This window comes from Halichoeres trimaculatus, unplaced genomic scaffold (assembly GCF_033239565.1).
Source record: "Halichoeres trimaculatus isolate MK-OKI-2021-1 unplaced genomic scaffold, fHalTri1.1 fHalTri1_scaffold_15, whole genome shotgun sequence".
NCBI lineage: Eukaryota > Metazoa > Chordata > Actinopteri > Labriformes > Labridae > Halichoeres > Halichoeres trimaculatus.
Genome location: NW_027437193.1, coordinates 14758285 through 14782980, shown reverse-complemented (window position 1 = coordinate 14782980; position 24696 = coordinate 14758285). Strand labels below are relative to the sequence as shown.

The window sequence follows — 24696 nt, the reverse complement described above, 5'->3', positions numbered from 1 at the left end:
TTGAGCTGTGAAGTATCTTGGGTAAAATGATGAAGATAAATACAGTTTCTACCGACAAGTTTTGTGGAAACATCTGAAAATGTTTGCTCCCAAAGGATCTGTTCGAAACATCTTGAAATCCCAGAGGATATCTGTGGTAGTACCAAAATAACACTTATAGACTCACCAACCACCGAGGTTTTGGTCCATATTGACATGATAGCTTCACACAGTTCCATGATAAGAGTCTCCAGATCCACCACATCTCAGAAGAGCCTTATTGAACTGAGATCTGGTGACTGAGGAGGCCCCTGAAGATCAATGAATTAATTGTCATGTCGAAGAATCCTGTTTGAGATGATTTGCTCTTCGTGACATGTTGCATAGTTCTGCTGTTATTCGCCATCAGAAGATGGATACGCTGTGGTCACAAAGGGATAGACATGGTCAGCAACAATACTTGGGTAGGCTGTGGACTTTAAACCATGCTCAGCTGGCACTAAAGGAACAAAAGAATGCCAACCACACCATTACACCACCACCTGAAGAGTTGATACAAATGCATTTACACCGAATTCTGACTCCACCATCTGTATGTGGAGACGCATTAGACCAGGCAACATTTTTACAACCTTCTGTTGTTCAGTATTGGTAAGTCTGTGTGACTGTGACCTCAGCTGCTGCTCACAGGATATTTTATCACTTTAGGGCCATTCTATGTAAACTGTAAAGAGGGTTGAGTGTTACAGTCCCAGGAGCTTAACAACCATGCCTCATTCAAAGACACTTCAGTCACTTTTCTTTCCATTCAGTTTGAACTTCAGCAGGTTGTCTTCACCATGTCTATGATCACCATATTGAGTTGCTGCCATGTGATTGGTTGATGAGATAATCTTGTTAACTAGGAATTGAACAGGTATACCTAATGAAGGAGCCAGTAAGTGTAGACTAGTTTATAATCAGTAATGAAGAAAGTATTAAGCAAGTACCTGATGATAAAAACTGAGGCAAAAGCTTTTTTTTTGTAATTCTCTTCATTCTAAATATTACTTAAAGTGTTTTAACTTAGTTAACTGGGACAACGAAGTATAAAAAAAGGGAGAATTTGAGGCATCAGGACAAAGGCTATCACAGACTGTAAAAAAGAAAAAAAAAAGACCAATTCAATCCAAGTAATCTAGCTCAGCTCAAAGTGTGGTTGCCACAAAAACTGCTCTCCCTTGTGGCTGGCTGCAGTAAAACAAAATCAAGCTCCTCAGCCATTCCAGATGAGCTGTCGTCGAACTGTAAAAAATAAATACCTCTCCCAGAGATGTTTTCACATCTGTATGTATGTGATATAAAGATAATTGGGCTGCTTTGTGCTCAAGTACCCTTTTTCTCTGGAAAGTTTTGTTTTAATTAGTTATTAGAAGTTGAAAAACAGGGGTTTAGTCTCATTTAACAATGATTGACAGCTGTTGTTCTTGTGTAGTTTTTTTGGGAACAGTAAGAGTAACAGTAATAGTAAGAGAGAGTGAGAGCCAAGAAGAGATTAGACTTTCAGATGAAAAAAAAATATATTATTTCAGTCACCCAGCTCCACTCAGATTCTCTCAGAGTCCCTCATGGTCTCTACTGACTCTGGCTGTACAATGGCGGTGGGTATTTTGGCTTCAAAACCATCAAATTGTAAATGGCTGAGCGACACTGCCCATTCTATAAACAGTCAATGGTACACAGTGAAAAGTTGAGCAACATTTTTGCTACCCTATTTGCTTCTGTCAGAAAACAGCTAGGTTACTGTTCATCCACTTTCTGGTATGCGCATTTAGCTAGCTTTCTTTAAGTTAGCCGGTTAAGTTTACACCTTCACAATAACACCTTTAAAACTGTAAGAAAAACTTAAAGCCACTCCACAGCTTCCTGTAATACTAGCTAGTACCAAGCCAAATGTTAGTTTTAGCCATTGTCTGACTGCAGCAGGAGTGGCCAACCAGTGAGAGACCAAGAGCCACAAAAATTACAGTGGGACTGCAAAGAGCCACATCGCACAAGTGGTCTCACAAACACACTTCCTCTCACACATAAACCAAATGACATATATTGAAAATCAATGAATTTCCGTTTTTCAAAGTGAGATCTATTGTGGGTTAGTGTGTTTTGATTGGTACTCGGAGCTGTGTCAAAGAAAAAATTCTGTTTTTACTGCATAAGAGACAAAGTCCCATCCATCTATCTAGCCCATGTGGAGAGAAATGAAACTGAAACTTAAGTATCCATCTCATCACCCAAGTATTGATCAATACTGATCAATACTTGGGTACTGATAAATTGACTGTTGGCGTCAATTTATCAGTATTTTAGATTAATCAGCAAACCTTCATTCATAACAATAAACATATTTATTTTTATGAATTGATCGGAGAGCCGCACACGGAAAGGCAAAGAGCCACATACGGCTCACAAGCTGCAGGTTGGCCACCATTGGCCCACAGAGTGTTTGCAGTGATGTCACGATTTGGGTAGTTACCCGAATGTGTGGTCACATTGGTGGTACATGAACGTAACTAATAAATGGCTGGAGACAGAAGTGCGTGGTAAAATAGGATTTTAAGATGTCTTATCTGCCAGCAAGTGTGGAAAAATGCACTGAGCACACTAAAACTTATAGTGAAGGACTTCGGCCATCAAGAAAAAGAGAAATATTTTGAAAAATTTCACCTAATAAGCGGAGATATCTGAGGAGTTAGCATCCTTGCCACCATCTACCCAAAGGTATGAAAACAAAAATGTTACTACTATGATTTTCATGGAAGAGGGCGTTCATGGAATAAAAGATGTTCTTTTGGGAGAGGCTGACTTTAAAAAAGCCCCTGAGAGACACTGAGTTTTATTCATTTTCCATTTATTGCTGTGAATTACCTCTTAATCAAAGTTATACTCTATCATAATAGATTTACTTTTACTTAAGTGTGATTTTAAGAGTCGAGATTTTGTGACATGTTTTTTTCTCAGTCTGACCAATTAGTGCATCAAAATATGCGGCAGAAATTTTACCGTTTTGTGCAACAACAATCTTAAATAAATGCAAGCTAAATGCAGTTCTGTCGTTAGAGTGCCTTCAACATGGCTGAGCTGGAGTTAATTACGTCACGTGAAAACACTCTAGGGCTAACATGACCAGGTATGTCATTTAACTTTCCAATACAGCCAGATTCCCCTGTCTACCTCTCAAGGATCATTATCTTTTTCTCACGTTGTTGCTTTTTATTGGAATGATTATGAAATTCATGATTCCTCCGGTGATAACCTCATACTTGTACAGATACTGTTACAGTCGTATGACATTGAAGGCTAACAGCTTTTAAGCCTCCCAGCGTTAGCATGACGTCAGAAGACCCAAGCTGCCAGGCATATGGTCTGTCTCCCACAGTGCTTTTCAAAACAGATCCAAATTTTGAGCAGAGGTTTTACACTCGCATGAAACATGGAAGATGGGTATTTTCTCCATTTTGTCAGAGAACAATCTCAGTCTGCTGTCATGGATAAAGTCAAGGAGAAAATTGGTTTACAACAACAACCCTTTCTGTATCAACCCAGGAATGTGTAACATATTTAAATAACTCATGTGGTGTGTATCATTTTAACTATACCTGTAATTATAGCAGCAGAAACAACTCGTCAGTACCTGAGAAAGCCTGATATGAAATGTTACATAATGCAGGGCTGCCTGTACCTGTGCCTGAACCCAGGAGATATTAGTCTTAACTTGAGTAGAGCCAGAAGAGGTCAGACAGGGGGGACCATAAGCTCCTCAGCGGACTGTCCACTCTGTGTGGTGTGAGCTGTTTTAGTCTGAGAGAAAGCAGCATCTCTGCAGACAGAGACAGCTGGAACATCCCAGAGGAACAGCACAGTCTGCTAACTAGTAAGTGTTGCAGAGTCTGCTGAAGACTGTTTTCATTTAAGGGATTTATTCTCTTTTCTTATCTCTCGCTTTCTGTCAAGTAGTGCGATTTTGCTGGCATTCAAAATCTCATTACCAAAATAGCTTTTGTATAGTACATCCTGTCCAGACCTCTATGGGAAGAGGAGTATTCACAATTCCCTTATTTCCTGTCATTAAGAGGGATTTTCACAAACACCATGGTACCCCTGCTGTGCATTATAGAAAAGTGTTCTTATCTATCTCCAAAACGCTGTTGTCAGTCATCCTCTATCACCTTGACTGCAACACAGTTTCAAGGAGAAAGTATCGAGCAGGAGATTTCTCTTTGCTGTGCTGGTAGGATATGGCATAAACCAGATAAAAAGTGATATTTAACATCACAGATCTTTTATCCTGACAAATTCAAGACGAGGAAAAAAATTCACAAGTAATTTCAATTTGGTCTTTATGTCAACATTTACCATTAAAATCTGCTGCTGCATTCTGACTTTGTTATGGGTTATGGTTTGTGACTTTAAGACATGTTAAATTCATACAACCATACAACCCATAAAATAGCTCAACTTGAGGTGGTCTGAGAGAGTCTGTCTTTGGAGCACCACTGCTCTCTGGTGGAGCAATGCTTCTTCTGCAGCAGTACAATTAAATTCAGTTCAGACATCTGATAAACTAACAGTGACACACAGATTAGAAAACACAACAATCATTACCTATTATCCAGAAATTTCATATATTAACTTTTCAACTATTAGTCAGTGGTGAGGACACAATTATCTTGATTTTTCTAGTGAAATCTTAAAAAAATAGTTTTGATGGTCATGAACTGTGTTTAGTTTATGATTTATAACACTAAATGATTTAGCAACATCTTTTTAGAGATTGATACAAATTAGGAAAAACATGCGTTTATATCACACCTGAAGTAAACTCAAATGACACCGACATAAGCTTCTTGGCAGAGTCATCAGCATATAGTGACATGCTAGTTCCATCTTTGACTTAACATACTGTTTTCATTCAATTCAGCAGCTCAATTATTAATCACGTTAAAACATACAGTCAAAAGAAAACATTACATATCTTGTATGCTATTACAGCTGTCGGCCAGCCTTTCCCACACATCTCACAGAGGTATTTCTCCTGCCCTGTGTGTCTCTTCAGATGATATGTGAGGTATGTTTTTGGTAGAACTTCTTCCCACACACGGTGCATGGGTAACTATCAGTGTGCCTCACCATGTGAGCCTTCAGGCTGTCTTAGGTACTGAACTCTTTCCTGCAGTATGAACAGCATTGGGTGGTTGTTCCCTGTGCTTTCTCTCTTGCATAATCAGATTAACACAGAATTTGAAGCTTCTTCTGCAGGTTTCACAAACAAACAGTGTAACAATTACTCTTGCAGTAAGTATTTTTTGTGTCTTTTTATTTCTCTGGACTCTCTGAATCCTTTCTTGCAGATCCGGCACAGATATAATGGTTTGTTTTGCTGATGTTGAATCAATTCGCACAACCTCAAAAAGCTTCTCTTGCATAAAGAACGACAGGTATGGGCATTTGAAATCATGCAACTCTGAGTAATGGCTTTTTCAGAAGCTAAATTTGAAAAGTTCACCTCACACATGCTGCATTAAAAGGTTCTGCATCATCAGCGCTGGATATAGTTGATGCAGCTTGGCTTTCCACTGTTTCTAAACTTTTCTCATCACGGCTCACATTTAAGTTATCAACTGAGAATAAATCACATCCACATATTATTTAATAGTATGAGCTTGTTCTTCTTTGAGAAGCTGCTTCTGCACATTTTTCTGATGCTCCTTGAAGCTCTTGCAGTAAGTGAAATGCAGGCCTCACTCGATGTCAGGGGTGGTTTACGAGTAAAATCTTGAGGAGTATCTGCGTTTGTTGAGGTCTGACTTATCTTACCAGAAACAATTGTTTTCTTGTGATTCCCTTTGTTTTTGTTTTTGGAGCAGAAGTCCTTAGTCTCCTTCATGGCTGTCAAAGTCTTCACTGCAGTGCAAACAGAGGTAGGGTCTGTGTTTGGTGCTGTTTCTCATGTATTCTACCAAGTCAGAAGAACAAGTAATGTGACCGGTTCTTTTACAGTTTTGATCTTTGGTTGAGTGAGAAAATATCCTCTGTGGTTCCTTTTCTGACATTTTACTGGGAAAAAACTCAGTTTTATTCACAGCATTGGGCATTTAATTCTGTCCGCACATATCCGCTGGTGACACAAATGTGACACATGAGGCTCCAGTCACTGTTAGACAGCTCAGAGTTTGGACAGCTGTTGTGACATGAAGGGCTTGGTAAGACACTTGCAAATGAGAATAACTCAGTGTCACCTCTCTGGGCTTCATTCTCACAAGGAGTCTTTAGTTTACAATGAAAACTTATCTTCTCAAAGGAGCTGCTCTGGCTTGCAGAGTCTGCTTGACTCATTGTCTTTCTGGTGCAGTGTAAATCTCGTGCTTGTTCAGTCTGCTGCGAGAACTAAAATCTTTTCCACAAACATGACACTTAAAGGTCATTGCAGATGTCTTCTGGCCACTTTTTAAATAGTGAAACCCCTTCGTACCCATGTGGTCTTCATCTCTGGGCTTATCACAAGATGGAAGTATCACTTCCACAAAGGCTCCCTGCTCTTCTGTTACCTAGTCGACACACTGCTTTCCAGGTTGTTTATCATTCCTCGCCAGTTCTTCTTGATCTTCTTTTAACTCTCTGTTAAGAAAGTCATCGCTCTGCCAGTATTGTAAGTCACACATGGGTTCAGATTTGACATGTTCATAGCCTTTGTTGTTGTGGTAGTTGTTGTTCACATTAAGTTGGTGAATGGAAAGACTGGAAAGGATGAAATCATCACCAGAAGTAAGAGAAAGCTAGAAACAGATTCCTGACAGATATACCTTGTGGAGCCATGTTCCCGTGGTGTTTGTGATGCTGAATGAGTGTTTTCAGTGGCTGAGGCTGGTTGATGATGATGCTGCAAGGCCTGCTGATCTGCAAATCTGTCGCTGCGACACAGCTCTAGCACCACCTGCTGGCACATCAGGAGACATGAAAGACATTTTTCAGTAATTTTATTTCATGGATCAACACTGCCAAACATCTGAAAACTGTCACAAAAATAGTGATCTATATCTATGAGTGTATGGGGAGAATTAAGTCTGAGAGGTTATAATAAGCAGAAAGTGGGCTGGCTGTGGGCCACTGACTTTAATGGATCAGACCTTGCTGCCCCCTCTACCTCAGTCCTTGGAAAAGAGAACGGTGAAATAGGGATGTCCTGATCCGATCACGTGATCAGATCGGGATCGGGTTTTTTTTTTAACGATCGGAGATCGGGGGAGACAGAATCGGAAAAGGCCTGGGGCCTTAGTTCTTGTTTTTTAATTAAAATGTGTATAACAGAACATCATTATTCATTTTAGAATATAACTTTATTTGTCATTATAACAAGTACAACAATATTGCAAACAAGAAATTGCAACCTTATTGTCACACACATACAAGGTTATCTTGTGGTGCACCACTGAGAAGCTTAGTTTTTATTTTGTTGATCCAATGCTGCTCTAAGTGGAGAAAAAAAAAGCTACATCCATGTTGGCTAGAATGATACCTTCAGTTAAATAAAATAAAAAAACTCAAAGGACAACTTGTAGGAGTTTTTTTCTCTTCTTTGTTCCTAATGCATTGCTGAAAGATTGGATCAGGAAATATCGGGATCGGCAGATACTCAAAATAAAAAAATCAGAATCGGATCAGAAGCAAAAAAAAAGGTGATCGGGACATCCCTACTGTGAAAATGGTTGCCCGTTAGGGTCTGGAAGGACCCAGACAAGTTTTTGGTAAACTCATCCTAAAAGGGATGGAGTGGAGTGCAGGAAGGCAGGTGAGCTAGCAAGGGCCTGGGCACAGGTATGCTGGAGCAGAGAGCCATTCACCAACAATGCCAATTAATCATGCATTATTGAAACTAGACAGGGTGACACTTCTATGATCAGTCCTTTCTTGTGTTAATGTCCATAGTTGAAGTATATATGTACTTCAGTAAAAGTTTGTTTCCTGTAATTTAAGTTACATTTGAAAATCATGGAGGACTATTATTCTGTTACAGCCCTACAATTTTGACAATTACTGGTTGTAACATAGGTTTAAAAAATGTAGATAAACTCCTTTTACCTTTGCACGTAGCCCATTAAAGAGTTGTGCTTTCTCTGTGTCAGTGAGCAGCTCTGGGGCTGTTTCCAACACTCAAGTGATGAACTCCCCCAGCACATTGTAGTACATCACATCTCCCTGGATGAGAGAGAAACCTAAGGGCACAGATTGTAGAGTTAACGCTGCAAGGCCAAATATGTACGTTACGCAGTATTTAACACCAGAGTAGAGATATGTGGCACCCAAATAGCTGCACTGACACTTGAATGCAGCGTCTCCGTTAATATCAGCCTGAAGTTATCCTTAACTTCGCTCCCCAACACTGTCAGTGCATTTATCTGAAGAACAAACACGGTCTGACTGAAGGCAAGGCAAGGGCTTTACAATGGTTAATACTCGCTATCATCCGTCAGTGCCTCGCTCATGCTATCGCAATTAGAAATTCAGCTTCACAACACCGCCATATGAAACAGTTTGGCTGTAGCAACATGGAAGGCACGTCTGACGCACCCAACTTCTCGACGCAGAGGTTCTCAGTGCGTCATTACGTTCAAACGTGCAAGCCACATGAACAAGTTATTTAATAAATGTATTTTATTTTTGTACATTTTTGTTCTGAACATGAAGTTTGAGCCTCGAGCTTTTTTTGTATGTATACATTGTTATATATATTTTCAATTAAAAAAAAAAAAATGAACAAGCTTTTTTACTACTACTTCTCCCAACATCACCCTGCACGTTTTTATCTACGATTTAAAGAGCAATAAACCAAGTGTTAACAACATTCATCAAATATCTGTGTACTAAAGCCAATAACAGTTTGACTTTTGCTGCTGGAACATAAGAAGTCTTTGGAGCACCACTGCTCTCTGGTGGAGAAATAGTTCATAAATATAAAGCTATTTATCATCAGAAAATAAATTCCTATTTATTGGAGTAGGTGACAAACGTGTTGTTATTTGATAAGTGAGAATGATATTTCATTCATACATTTTCAGAGCCTTTTTTCTACTCATGAAACAATGAGTCATTTTGCTGCCAATGTTTTTGTAACTGTTTATTATTCTTAATTTTAATGGTGCAATCTTTTGATGGATTTATCTCAGTTTTGTCTCAGCTTCACCATCACATGTGCAACGGCAAATCTCTGTATTAAGAAAGTTGCTCTAGATTGTCCCTTATTATGTGTCCCTTGATCATGTCAGAATTATTAGACAATTTAGCCATGTGAGGTCATTTTATTAGCTGTTTGTGCTGTGTTCTTGGTAAAAAATAAATAAATAAAATCCAAGAAGTCACCAAATTTGTGAGTCTGCCTCCTGCTTTTCACAGCCAGCATTCAGCTTCTCTTAGCACCCCCAAAATCCTTGAGGAGAAAGGCACATTATAAAAGTCTGACTTTTGTTGAATTCTTTGTGAATGAACTCTGTTTACAACATCCGATTTCCTTTTTGTCTTTATTTGAGAATCAGTGATTTTAACACAGTACATTCTCATTAACATTATGCTCTTACAGACATGGCTTTTCTCTGTGCTTCTTCAGGTTAAAGCTTTTTGTAAATCTTTTGCTGCAAATTGGACACGAGTATGGCCGCTCCCCTGTGTGGACCGACATGTGTTTCTTCAGCTGACTGTTGATTCTGAAGCCCTTGCTGCAAATCTCACACACAAACGGCCGCAGACCAAGATGTTTGTCTCTGTGGTGGGCCATCAAACCGGACTTCCTCTTATAAGTGGCACCACAGTCGTCACACTGAAATGGCTGCCCCTCTGTGTGTTTAACCATGTGAACTTTGAGCAGAGACACAGTCGGCCAGCCTTTCCCACATATGTCGCAGAGGTACTTTTCTTGCCCTGTGTGTCTCTTCAGATGATACGTGAGGTACGCTTTTTGGTAGAATTTCTTCCCGCACACAGGGCATGGGTACCCATCAGTGTGCCTCACCATGTGAGCTTTGAGGCCGTCTTTTGTACTAAACTCTTTCCCACAGTATGAACAAACACTGGGTGGCCTTTCCCTGTGCCGCCTCTGGTGCCGAATCAGATTAACGCGGAATTTGAAGTTCCTCCCGCAGGTTTCACAACTGCATGGCGTTATATTTGAATTTGCAGTGTGAATTTTTTCATGTCTTTTCAGTTCTCCTATATTTGAAAAACCTTTCTTGCAGGTAGGGCACAGGAACAACAGTTTGTTTTGCTGATGTCGAACCAATTCGTACAACGTCAGAAAGGCTCTCTTGCACATCGTACAGGGGTACGGGCTTCTGACGTCGTGCAACTCTGAGTAATGTCTTTTCAGGAGCTCAATTTTTGAGAAGTTCACCTCACACATGCTGCATTTAAAGGTTCTGGTTTTATGCTTGGAGCCTCCTGCATCATCAGCAGTGGATGAGGTTGTTTCCATTGTTTCAGAACCTTTCTCATCATGCCCCTCATCAACATCATCTGCTGAAAAGAAATCACATCCACTGATGATTAAATAGTTTTTCTTGGGTTTCCTTTGAGAAGTTGTACTTGAACATTTTTTCTGGTGCTTTTCGAAGCTTTTGTAGTACGTAAAACGCAGGCCACACTTCTGACACGTCAGAAGCGGTTTGAGTGCTTTTGATGCTGCAGATGCTCCTGAAAGTATGAAAGTCTGACTCGTCTCACTGGAAACTGATGTATTCCCATGATCCCTTTTAATTTCACTGCTAAAGGAAAAGTCGTCTAGATGCTGGATTGGAGTTTTGCATGCATCCTCCTTGAGCACCTCGCTTTCTTCATGGCTTTTAAAGTCTTTCGAGGATGGGCTCGTCTCAGATCTTTCCTCAGCATTGACTGTATTGAAGCTGTCAGGTAGAGAGACATCACATCCACTGACGGTAACATAGGCTCTGTTGGTTTTTCTTTGAGAAGCTGAACATTTTTTCTGGTGCTTTTTAAAGCTTATGCGGTAAGTGAAATGCAGGCCACACTCCTGGCACGTCAGAGGTGGTTTTAGAGCTTTTGCATCTCCAGTTGTTGAGGTCTGACTTGTTGCACGGAAAACCAATGTGCTCTCTTGATTCCTTTGATTTTCACTGCTCCATGAATAATCCTCTACGTGCTGATTTGAGGTTTTGAGTTTACTGTCCTCCTGCAACTCACACTTTTCCTCACTCTTTAAAACAACAGTGGATCGTGTTTCTTCCTCTGTTTTAGAACTTTTCCCAGCATGACTCTTTTCTGTGTTATCAGCTGAGAAGGAATCACACCCACTGATAATCAAATAGTTCTTGGTTTTTCTGTGGGATGCTTCACCTGAACACTTTATCTGGTGCTTCTCAAAGCTCTTGCAGTAAGTGAATCTCATGCCACACTGCTCGCATGTCAGAAGTGGTTTGCGAGTCTTTGAGTCTTTTGGTACGTCTGTGGTTGTGTCTCTAGTAACCAAAGTGTTTCCCGGATCCCCTTTCTTATCATTGATCAAGGAACAGTACTTTGCATGCTGGGTTGAAGCTGTGCATTCACCTTCCTGGTGTGTCTTGTAGCTGTCATAGCTTTCAAAGTCCTTACCACAGTGAGAACAAAGGACAGGCCTCTGTTCAGTGTGGCATTTCATGTGCTCTGTGAAGTCAGAGGAAGAAGAGATTATTTCTCCACATATGGAGCATTGTTTACCACAACCAAGACTTTTGCACATTTGGTCTTGTGATGAGTAGAAGTATTTGGAGGCTTGGGGTACTTCATGTGATGTTTCACTGCTGGTTTTATCAACAGCGTTTGGTTTGGGGAGATGAGCTGAGCTTGAGGAAGAACCAGATTCGAGCTGTGCTTTCCTGACATCTGCACAAATCCGCTGGTGATTCACAAAGTTTTTTTGGCAAGTGAAGACTTTGTCACAAACATGACAAACAAGGCCACCGTCATCATTGGACAGCTCAGAGTTTCTATAATGCATTCTTGACAGCTCTGTCTCAGCTTTATTCTCACTGCAGCTCTTCACTTGATGTACATTTATCTTCTCAAAAGAGCTACTTTGACTTGTGGGGCCTAACTGATTTGTCTTTGTAATGATAGCACTATGGCTAATCTTGTGCTCCTTATGTTTGCTTCCACAACTTAAATCTTCACCACTTTCACAGTCAAAGGCCTTTGCAGATGTCCTCCGACTATATTTCAAATGATGAGTCAATTTCTTGTCTATGTGGTCGTCATCACTGGACTCAGTTTCATCAAAAGATGGAAGTATCACTTCCACAGAGGCTCCCTGGTCTTCAGTTTCCTCGTCGACACACTGCTGTACATGTTCTTCATCATTCCTCACCAGTTCTGGATAAAGCAGCTTAAAGTCTTCTTCTTGATCTTCTTTTAACTCTCTGTTAAGAAAGTCATCCCTCTGCCAGTCTGGTGAGTCACACATGGGTTCAGATTTGACTTGTGCAGAGCCTTTGTTTGGGTCCACATTTGGAAGATGAATGGAAAGACTGGAAAGGATGAAATCATCTCCAGAGGAAGAGAAAGCTAGAGTGAAAAAAGACAACAAAACACAAGTTTGTATCAGTTAAATGCAGAAAATGTCAAACAAAACAGATTCCTGACAGATATACCTTGTGGAACCTTGTTCCTGTGGTGTTTGTGATGCTGAATAAGTGTTTTCAGTGGCTGAGGCTGGTTCATGAAGTCTAGACAGTCTTTCAAGATGGCAGGAGAGAGCGTGAGCCACAGGGAAGTCTTGAAACAGAAAGAACAAGAAATCAAGGTCAGATTGAATAACAAGCTCCATCTTTGCTTTTCAGGACATATGCACTAGAATATTTGTTATTCTTGTTAATTTTATAGCACCGTCTTAGCTGCCATGCACTCAAATAAAAATAAAACTTTCATAAATGCAAAACACGAATGCTTATTCTCCTTATTTATTTCTTCATATACGACACACAAATGCAGTTTGTCAGGTTCTTACTTGTTCAAGGCTGGGAACAGGCAGCAGCTCCTGCAAGTTGAGGAGGAATTTCTTCATCAGAGCCTGAAGAGCTGAGTCATATTTAGACCCAAACACTGTTGGAAAGATGATCTTTAGAAGACAGAGGGAAACAAACGTTATATTTGAAAACTCAAAGTTGATTGGATTTTGACACATTTCTGTCTTCACAGAATTAACCAAAAGACATTATTTAAAGTACAAACCCACTCACCTGAAAAAAAATATTCTTCTGGCATTGATCTTTTACCAAAGTGTGAACAAGCTTCAGGAAGTTTGTAACTGAAGCTTTCACCTTAAAATTTGAAGTCTAAATAAAACAAACACTAATTAGTGAATTTGGAATATATTGAGAGCAACAAAGATTCAAGCTGGGATCTGACCTCTTTCTCCAGGTTTGTGATGTAGGAGTTCATTTCACTCAGATGATGCTGAAAATCCTGCAAATTGTCCAATGTATCATTGCGGCACAACTCTAGCACCACCTGTTTACATGAAAAAGACAAAACCAAAGTTAATTTTGCTGAAAACCAACACAGTGGTAGTAATAAACACCAGCAGGTGGGCAGGGGTTAGAATCAGTGCAGGTTATAACCTAGAAAATTCTTAAAAGAAAGTATTTTCTCAGGCTAGAGTTTAAATTTAATCATCAAAACCATCCTGAACAAATTCCTGGCTGTGCTTAAAAAACAACACATTTTCCTTTAGTCTTAATTCATGTGGCAGTCTGCATAATGACATTTTATATATGTAAAAGCCATCCTATACACAAAATCCATCTGACTGCATCAAAGTGATGTAAATGTAAAACCATGTTTCTCAGGTAACATAAACCTGCAAAGTGAGCACCTCTCCTGTTTACAAGGAACATTTTCTTTTTATTAATTGAGATAAACTTTAAACTTCAATTCACTTGCATGGTAATGATGTAATTGTATATTACTTACAATGGGGCGTGCAGAACTTAGTTTGTGCACCAAGTTACATTTCTCTGCAGCCGTTAGTCATTATCGCATCTGATACATCCTTTTTACCTTTGCACGTAAGCCAATCACTAGTTGGACTCTCTCTGTGTCAGTGAGCAGCTCAGGTGCTGTTTCCAGGACTGTGGTAATGAACTCCTCCAGCACACCGTAGTACATCACAGCTCCCTGCTTCACTATCTCCAATAGAGCAGCAGAAACCAGCTGCAGAGGGGGGACGATGAGACGGAAAGAGGAGAGGGATGGAAAGCCTAAGGACAAAAGAGTTGATAACTATTTTTGTCGGAGTGAAAATGAACGACATTTTTTTTTTACTGTAGTAAAATATTCGGCACAATAAGTACTGCCTGTGAGTTACCGTTAAACATGACGCCCGGGTGTTATCGTTTACTTTTTGGAATGAACATGCACGTTTTCTCCGTGTTCTATACTCACCATGGTCGATGAATGTCTTACTCATTTTGCCTTTTTGGAAATGTTAGACCACATCACCGCCGCCATAGGAAACGTCTGGTTAAGGGAATATGGAAGGCACGTCTGACGCACCCACTTCTCCTTGGGAAATGGGCTCATTACGTCATTACGTTTCGAACGTAAATCAAACTTTTCAGCGTTTCTTGTCTTAATCAAGAAAATTGAATAAACCGGACACTAAGGACGCACAGTATGCATTATTGAGAGCAAACGTCAGATTTGTGCTGATAAAAACACACGGGAACTGGCCATACAGAATTTTAGCCTTGTCGAGTCTGTCTTTTTTCTAGCATGCCATGTTGTCAAGTCGGGTGTGGTGAAAAGATACCACCAGATGGCGACAGTCAACATGAAAAAAGCTTGCAGATCTGACGTGCAGTGGAGTACTGCATTCATCACAACTGCATATAAACTGATTCAAATTTTAATTTTAGTCCCGGATTTAAACTTTCTAAATAATGTCTCCTGGAATGCAAGTTGTACCACTGGTGCATTATCTTATAGTTTTGATTATTGTGACTTTTTAAAATTATTATTATTATTATTATTATTATTATTATTATTATTATTATTATTATTATTTATTTATTTATTTATTTATTTATTTATTTATCTCGTGAAATACTTCATAATTGCGCAATATTTTATTTATTTATTAGTTGGATATGTGCAATAGTTTCACTACTCATCTGACTGTTCTCATTTATTTATCTTTTTACCTTAAGGCACTATTTTCTGCATTTGTTTTGACTTTGACGCTTTGTATTCTGTATTTCCCTTTGACACTTTGTATTTTAATTAGTCACTTGTTTTGGATTTCATTATTTCATTCTTAACAGTTTGTATTTATTTCTTTTTACTAATTTTCTACTCTCGCAAAACAAATTCAAATTCCCACTGGATTAACAAAAGATTGTCTTATCTAATATTAACATTTCACTTGCTCTTGATTATTGTATGATCATATATCGTTCGATTATCATACAACTTTTTAAATTGAGTTTTAAAATATGATAATAATAATAATAATAATAATAATAATAATAATAATAATAAGGGTGAAAACTAGAACAAGATACCGACAAAGCTTGGCCGTACAAAAAGTTACTAAAAGAAGTAAACAAGTTTCTATTTGAGGTAATTATTACACATTCTATAGAAGGGCAAAAGAGGGAGAAAGGATCACGTATGTTTACAAGTAATCTATACATACATGTCTATGTAGAAACATACACGTAAGAAAAAAAAAACACTTATCTTATTTTTCATATCTTAGCATGCAGCAATATTTCTAATTTATATATATATATATATATATATATATATATATATATATATATATATATATATATATATATATATATATATATATATATATATATATATATATATATATATATATATATGTATATATATATATATCATAGTTACATTTACACCCGATCCAATACAGGTAATTTCATTGTGTTTACACATCATGCAACTCTTAGTCTTATTTCTTACTTAATTTAAGAATTGTTGCAGGGTTTTATTTATTGCATAATTTAAAGAAGCCATGTGAAGCAATGCTCTGTTGCAATAATGAAATAATGTTTCTACCTGTTATCCATTAGAAAAACGAAAATAAAATGTGATCATTAACATGTCCTGTGCTGAGATACCACCTGTTACACTGGCATTCACAAAAGCGTCTAGCCACAAGCTGAGACGAGGAAAGACAGACAGTAGAGGAAAGTCAGACTGGCAGGAGTGAACTGTAACCGAGATGAAAAGCGAGCAATCTTCTGTTTACAGTTTTCTGACTCCGTCGTCGTAAGCATCTTATCAAAATCCCTGACAGTGTGTGGCAGTCCTCTATGAACATCTCTGCTGGCTTCAGTGTGAACAGAACTATATTCACACTGACTATTAATGTCAAGAAGGAAAGTTCCCCATGTGCATATGACCAATTTATAAAAACAAGAGGACAGATTTCCGTCTCAGTTTGATATTCTCTCGCTCTGAAGCCGTGTTTGATGTCATTTAAAAATGTGTTGCAGTCTGAGGCCTTTACATAATCACGTCACATTACACTGCTGCTTGTCGGGGGCAAGATTGAGCTTAATGCTGAAGGTGGAGCCAAGAACTGCACAAAAAAAACTTGTAAGGAATCATGCCCCAAACAGATTATAATTGCGTAACTATCAGCCACATTTCCCCCACTGCACAATGAAAAGTGAGAAAGGCAAGGCATTGCACTTTTACCGTCTAATTAATTCTCTTTTAGATAGTGTCAAGGCAACGTGGTACTGTGTGTGTCTGTATGAGGGAAAACGACAGATAATATGCAGAGAGAATGACAGATGGGAAGAGACAGAGAGATACAGGGAGAGCGGGAACAGCAGATATGTAGTGACAGGCTGCTCAGCCTGAAATTTCAAGACTGTTTAGACCTTAAACTGCACCACATCTCATGGAGACCAGTTCAAACCAGAATCCCCACAACAACATTGTCAACTTTCTTGCATGCAAAACACCCCAAATTTTATCTTTTCTTTGCAGACTTATTCAAGGAAATGTTAGTTTTTAGTGCAACATTACAAAAAGAAGATTTACTGAGGCACATGGCTACAAAACTTTTAACATCTATCAGATGTGGTTCAGAGAGGATTTGTAAATACTTTTTAGCATCCTTGAAGAGATTACTGTGAGTTTGATCATGACAGTTTGTAACAAGTGTCAGGTGCATTGACAACCACATGAAAGCCTTCTGTACAATCCAAGGATTTCATGCTGAATTCCAGCCCCAGAAAAGCACACACACGCTTTCCAATGGAATCAAATCAAGTGTTTATTTTCTCTAAGCCTCGAAACGCGTGGCAGCTAATGATTTGTGTGATTAGGACAGAGAGGAATGTTGTTTGCCAATCAAGTCTGACCTGGTCTGACCTTAGCAATTGATTTTTGCTGCTGTTTAGGAAAAAAAGACTTTGATTTTTTTTATACATCATCGACAGAGTAAGAGTAGAATCCATGAAGTCAAGGAAGTAACTAGAAATGAAATGAAGGATAAAATGTGTCGTTGAGTATTGGATGAATAGAAGATAACTTTTAAAGTGTTTTCATTTGTTTATTTAGACACTGCTCCACATTACAGATCAAAGTCCACCACTTTAAGACTTTATACACCATATTATTTTTTCAATCAAGTAATGCATGTGCACTCCGTCCTCTACTATGAATTAACCAAAATGATTCACTGTGCACTGATCAGCACTGCATGTAACAGCCGTTACATAACCCCATTGCCACATGCGACCATTGTTCCTTGCAGCCGACAGCTGACCTGTCTTTTATTTTTAGTTATCTGGTTCCAGCAAAAATGATCGAGAAGTCAAGCAAAGTAAAAGTTCCCCCAAGCTGAAGATGTATCCAGGCATGTATAAATCAACACACGTTCGAGGCCGTGAAGCCTTTACCCTTGTACTTTTGACTTAAGTGTATTGAGGATAATTAAAGGTCTTTAGGCAGAATAATGTGCACTGATGGGAATAAAATATGAGGGTTGCATAACACTTTAAATCCATAAAAATAGCCCCCTTCTTGCAACTTTCCTAAACTTCACGGCACACGAATGCAAGAGAGCGAAACTTTGCACCAAAAAGAGGCAACATGAGGGCAGCTGCCTGCTGCATTGCACCGTGGTGGGAGTAAATCAAGTGCTTCTGTCCCTCATTTCGGAGAGGGCTTTGATGTCACTGGAATAAGCTGCAGCTCATTGAAGGAACATCAAAGTTAGTCACCCCCCAAACCACAACCCTCCACTGCTTGGGAGGAAACATGTGATTGGAAAAGCCCTGGGGTCCCTTATCTTTTTCCATGATTAACGCCTCATTAACTTGCTATTAATGTTATCAATTACCCCCAAAATGTGCTCAGTTACTGTAGGGATCAAGTGGGTGACTATTTGGAGTCTGTGGTGTAAAGACAGAATATTTAATGCTCTCCTTTGACTTTAGGCTGAGCTCTCTAATTTGGAGTATTCAGCTCTCTGATCATTGGTTAACTCCTTTAGCTGTTTCTTCTTTAATTATAATTCTCTGGGCTCTTGTCTGTCTTTAATGTCCAGATAAATGTTGTTGTTTCCATCTGCCTCTGTTTCTTTGGAGTGCAAAACTGTCACGCTAATTCTCCTCACTTTCTCTTTAGTAATGGATTAAGCATCATTGATAAGTGGAAGTTATGGTATTAAGTGATATGTGATTAAGCTGGCTGTCGATCATTGCTGCGTTTGTTTACCACCTGCAAAAGCCTCACAGTCCAACAGCTTACATCAAGGTAAAAGTATGGAAACGTTTTCAAAGAAGATTCTCCAATTAATTGAGTTTGGTCTTAAAGGTAGATTCTGCAGGATTTTCCTAAAAAAGTATATCGTCAACTTTTACAGGAATAATTCTACTCTGTTGTCACTTCTGGGTCTCTATACATGTATCTCAGTGTCTGTGTTTGCCTTGAACCCTCTCCTCAGCCTGTATGTTAATGTTTTGGTTGTATTGGGATGTTTCCGGGCAGAGAGCACGGTTACATCAGCCAATCACAGTGCACCCAGTGCGCAAGTGACTTTGCGTGTTGATTAGTGAGTGGATGAAGCTATTCTGAGTGGTTACAATAGTGGATGTAGCACAGTGAAAGAAAAACACAACCAAAGTGAAACAAAATGTCAAACAGATAAAGCTTTTTTTCCTCAATGAGGATAAAGCTTGACATGTTTCACTCGCTTTCGGGCTTGGGATGAAGGACATCGCAGGTATGTGTCAAATAACCCAGTGATTAGCTTGTGCTAGCATGCCATGTCAGGTGCACGGCTTTCGAGTCTCTCCCACGAAGAAACAGGATGCTACAGGTGGTTGCTGAGCTAGTGAGTGTGTTCACGTAGTCATGGTCGAAGGCTGTGGGTGTGTGCTGTCGCTGGCACTGAGCCAAGAAGGAGGAGCCCAGTTTGAATTTGTTTTTACAAACAAATAACATTGTATTTATTGTTTTATATTACAAGACAAATTACAATAATACAATTGCATGAAGTATATATTCAAACTGGAAACATAATCTCCCTAATAAAATACAAAACTACATGCATAGAATGATTAACATTTTTATAAAAAAGAATAAATACACAACTAACAACTTAATGACAACTCAGCACTATTTTCACATTAACTGGCTCTGTAATGTTCAAGAAACTCAATTAAAGGTGACCATATTTCTTGAAAATCTCTCCCCTTTTCCCTCACAATATAGGTGAGTCATTCCAATATGCTTCTTTTTCAAGTTAATAAAGTATTCATAAATTTAATTTGTTTGGTACAATGTTAGAAGTTTTAATAATTAGCACAGATAGACAGAGAAGACAATTGTTTTTCATTCATGTGTGTGCACATGCATATTCCATCCCACCCCTGCAGAAGTCCATGGCAGAGCCCCCCCAGTTAAGAACGTCTGGACACGCCCCTGTCATTATCAAATGGGTTTTGTGTATGTATAAAAATCTAAATTCTCTCCTTTTTTGCTAATTCGGGTTCAGTGAAATACCAGTGAAGCATGCCGACTGCTGCAGCTGTTTGTGAAACAGAAAGAGTTACTCATATAGGCTAATGTAACCAGCTTAAAATAAGAGTCATTGAAATCCTATTATGAGCCGAGCAACTTTTCCTCTGTTCCGTCCATGCACACTGGCCTATTAGAGGAGCGCACCGAGCAGCCAATCACAGGCGCTCTCTGCTCAGCTCCACTAATCGTGGATTAGCTACAAGCGACTGCAGTCCACAGCACAGGGAGGGAGAGGTACTCGCTGCCATTCACTACTCACTCTCTGTTTTATTATTAGCTCACTTGGATCTGGCAGCAGCAGGGACTTTTTTATTGCGCACATATCGGGATCTCAGGTAAAGGTGTGGGAATACAGCAGGCTTGGGCTCGGAGGGAGCTGTTGTTGCAGGTCAGGTAGGACTCAATTGATGGCCCTTTAATTGTAAAAACCCACACCGTGGTTACGCCGCGCGCTGAAAGCACTTGCTCCATTTTCTTCCGCGCACCGATGTTCAAGACGGCCAATTACCCGACCGTGGATCCCGCGCCCACCATCATGCACGGCACCTGGTTTTCCACGGTCTGTCGAGAAAACACGGTCGTGGCGGTGGAGAAACCCAAGAAAAAGGCGTTCAGCTTGGTCAAAATCATGTCTATGAGCAACAAGAAAGGGCACGGCCAGCATCCGCACCACAACAACAACATACCCTTTACGATCCACTGTCACATCGGGAAAGAGATAAAGCACATTTGCAGCAATTGCAGCCGCGGGAACGAGACACAGGATGGTGAGTACAGGCTCGAGCTCTGCGTGGTTTCGCCCATAGTAGCCCTGCGGTAGACTAGCATCCAGCATGCTCTCCTTATTGTCTGTGAGATATCCATGCGTCTTGGCTCTTATAATCCCACCATGTAGCATTCACTGCGCTGTGTTCCCTTCTTTGTGTTGATTTTTAAGCTACAGTAAATGTGTGAGCTTTCATCTTCAAACGCCAGTGATTCACTGTTTCTGTTGGAAAAACTGCGTCTGACTGGATCAGAACTTCTCCAGCTCTGACTCTAATCGCTACTTGTTGGTTTTTGTCGCATATATTTTAGTCTTATGAGGCCTGTATATATTTTTTTTACAACACTGAGCCTTTTCAGTCAACACAACTGCAAACATTTTGCACAAAGCCTTTTTCCAGTTCAGTGTCATTACATCATCACTCAGCCATCTTGGTATGCAAACAAGTGTTTTTGATTAAAACCAGCAGCAACGTCAGTGTTTTTGTATATATATGTGTGTGTGTGTGTGTGATAGAGTGGAGAAAGTAGGTTAGGGCCATGCAGCATAACACAGACAGAATGGAAATGTTTGTGTGTGTGCCTGACTCACCTGCCTTAAAAACACCAGCACATTTTAATCACTCAGTTTGGATACTTGGAAACGGATTTTCTTCTTATTTTTCTCCGTTGGCTTCAGAATTAGATTTTTTTTCCTCTGCTTGGATTTTGCCAAGATTTTAATTAATTGTATTGTTGTGCTCTCAAACCATAGAAATCTGGGGTCTGTGCGTCTGTCTTGGAATGGTTCTGTAAAAATGGCTGGGTACCATTCACGATAATCATGCAGCATATATATCAGTAATATGTGGGAGAATTAGTGCACTATTTCTGTTTATTTCCATTGTGTTCCATCTCAGCATCATTACATTGCATAAATTAGAGAGCCTACTGTTGCTTGACTCTTGGATCTTCTTCACTTCCTGTCTTTATCCAGCTTTTGTACCTCAAATAAAGTCATTTGAATCGCCACCGGATTCGATTAGCATTGACTGTGGAGCTATTTATAGAGCCCCGTGGTGTCAGGATTGCTAAGATGGTTGGCTCTGAGGCGACAGAGCGCTGGAGTGATGGTCCATGTGGGACTGATTTCCACTGCATTATTGTCACAGTATTTATCATTGTCGGCCCCCTGTTGCCCTGGGGAGGTGACTGGCCTGCAAACTGATATGTCAGTGTTGGCAAACATCATGAATGTGATGTAATTATCCACAGACTAACTACCAGCACAGTTCCTGACAGCATATCACAGCGAATGATGATGATGATGATGATGTGATGCTATGTGTAGACACTGACAACTGACAGGATACTCAGAGCTAGAGGTCACCTCTCATATTCATGCTCTGGCCTGTTAAAGACATGTAACCATGATACCTTTTGTGCAATTTATTTTTTTAAGTAAGGGCTTTGTTCATGCTCTTAACCATGAGGATGATTTGAACAGTTGCTTCCTTTTTTGAAATACCTTTCAACATTTGTTCTCCCCTGATGAGCAGCAGGCTGTGCTTACTTTGGAAAAACTCAGACTTGTCTGGATAAGAAAAAGAAAAAAGGAAAAACTTTTCTGTTTGTTGCTCCTAAACACCAGAAATCTAAACGCTGTCAATGCAAGACGCTTGTGAGTTCAGGCTAGTAATCCTTGTTATACATGATACTGTGAAACAAAAATTGGCGGATTGTTCAAAAGCGTAGAAATGAATTAAAGTCATGGGATGCCTGGAAAGTGGCTTTTAAATCATGATTAAGACAGCACGGTTTTAAATTTGACGGAAAAAAAGAAGGTAAGTGTAGCAATTTCAAAGAAGAAGAGGTCACTGAGAGGCTGAGGTTGGGCCTAGTAATGTGTCAGACTCACCAAATTAAAAAAAAAAATCACTTACATCTGTAAATAATCATTTTTGTTATTGATGAAAATAGTGACAAACTGATGGTAACGTGAAAAATGATATTTAGCAATAACCTAAAGAAAAAAGTGCCCAAGAGAAAAATATTACGACCTAGCTCACCCTACCTCTTTTGTTCATACCGAACGAAGGTGACTTTAAAAAGAAAATCAACCATAAACCAATCAATGTGTTCTCCCAAATTAAGCTACACACCCAACCAACAAATTATTACCACAATTAATATACAAAGAATATCATACCCCACCTGAAAAAAAAACAGCTATAGATTCATTCATGGCTCCTACAGTAAGTTTAAGACCTCATCAGTGAAGGAAGTTGATGGATCACTTTAAGCTACAGGATTTTTTCGCCAGTGGGCTTTTGTGCAAATAATCATAGTTTCAAGAGCTACAGAAGTTTGCATGGATGATTTACAGTTTTGCTTTTTGGTTAAAATATAAAAAAATGAATAAAGAAATTTAAAAGTGCATTCAAAACTCTGACAGGTATATCCCCTCTAATTTGTCAAAATAACGGTTTAACTGCTTGAACTTTGGGGCCTAAGAGAAGAAGTGACTTTTAATTTACTCTGCTGCAGAAAGACTACTTGGATGCTTAGGTTATATTTTTAGTTTCACATAGGGCTTCACGATATGGCCTAAAACCAATATCTTGATATTTTTAAGCTTTGTTGTGATACACCTCAATTTTCTGATTTCTCCTGTAAAGCACAATGTAAACTTAAATTCAGCCCTTAGGTGAACCCTTTTAAAATGACACCAGTATAATGATTCAAGCAGACTCTTAAGTTGGTTTTTAAAATTTGCATTTTGAATCCCAAACCTGTGACTGACGAGATATGTAAGCAACTTTATTCCCCTCCTCTCCTCATACAAAAACATGCACCTGCAGGAGTTTCTGCCGCTGTGACAGGAGTAACAGCAGAAAGTAAAGGAAGTGAAACTTGAAAGAGAATTACAACCTGACATCTCATGTGACGTCGATGGTTGTGATAGTCATCTTATACTTCTCATGTGCAACAACCCATGATATATCAAGTGTATTCGTATATACACCTCTAGTTTCACTTCAGATTTAGTCTGAGGCTTTAGCAAGGCTCTGCAATCATGGGCAAATGATAAGAATGCAGCAAACATAAGCAAGCTAATGTAAAATGTTTGCAAGTTGATATTGAATTTTATATGGAAGTAATGGAAAGTCTAAAGTGTGGATTCCAAATTTGTTCAAACCCGTTAAAGCTGATAATCAAGCTGACAAGAACGACCTCATGCATGGGTCAAGAAAAGTGACTTTGATGTTTAAAAAAGTAATGTCTCATGTTTCTGTATTCAGTCAGTCAAAAGTGAGTACAAAGATAAGTCCAGTTCTGGAAATGCAAGATTTTGTTATCATTGCATGTGCAAATGATGCAAGTTACAAAAAAGAAACTAAATCCTGCAAGATCCTTAATATTTGGAGATGAGAAGTCCATGGCTGCTTCGAAGTTCAGATTGAATTTAGAGTCTTGAAATGTTTTTGTGATCCTCTTCAGAGCTTTGCAATAGATTCAGAAAAATTATCTTTTTGGCTTTTAACAGGTGATGCTGGTGTCCTTTTGAAGGGTTCACTTAGTTTTGTGATCTTACTGCAGAATGGTTCAAAATCAGGTTGTTCTCTTTGAATGAGAGATTTCAGAACACAGCTGGGGGATATTGTTTCCCAATCCCAGTTTGTGTTCACCCTGGTGTCTTGTTATTTGTAAAAAGAGCTGTTTGTAGCCCTTGATTGCAGCATCTTTCAGACATAACGTGCTCACTGCTACATATTTGTTTGTGTTTGAATAAACTGCCTAACATCAGTTGCTTTTGATGTCAGACAGTCTAAAGGGCTGGGCCTCGTGAATATTTGATGAGGAGTAGAAAGATTTTCTCCAAATGAGGTG

At 39.2% G+C, this 24696-nt stretch overlaps 2 protein-coding genes across 6 annotated transcripts in view; one reads left to right on the top strand and one right to left on the bottom strand.

Moving 5' to 3' along the window:
• Positions 1–24696, top strand: part of LOC141804681 (phosphatase and actin regulator 1-like) — a 63356-nt gene that overhangs the window by 8205 nt on the left and 30455 nt on the right. For 2 of the 4 annotated variants that reach the window (XM_074689267.1, XM_074689268.1), the window contains exon 1: positions 20263–20828. The exons of the other annotated variants lie outside the window; for them this stretch is intronic. In XM_074689267.1, coding sequence (XP_074545368.1) covers positions 20549–20828 — 280 coding nt within the window. In that variant the 5' untranslated portion in view covers positions 20263–20548. Of the gene's footprint in view, positions 1–20262; positions 20829–24696 lie in introns of those variants that run through there. 4 annotated transcript variants of the gene reach the window in all.
• On the bottom strand, positions 8780–14560 carry LOC141804680 (uncharacterized). Of its 2 annotated transcripts, XM_074689265.1 has the most exons (7): positions 14437–14560; positions 14053–14252; positions 13402–13503; positions 13233–13328; positions 13001–13111; positions 12645–12768; positions 8780–12558 (listed from the first exon to the last, which is right to left on the bottom strand). In XM_074689265.1, exons 1-7 carry the CDS (start codon positions 14459–14461, stop codon positions 9584–9586), a joined length of 3633 nt encoding a protein of 1210 aa, XP_074545366.1. In that variant the 5' UTR covers positions 14462–14560; the 3' UTR covers positions 8780–9583. The 2 variants fall into 2 exon arrangements, with proteins under 2 accessions (XP_074545366.1, XP_074545367.1); XM_074689266.1 differs by lacking the exons at positions 14053–14252; positions 14437–14560 and having other exon boundaries at positions 8781–12558; positions 13001–13095; positions 13402–13500.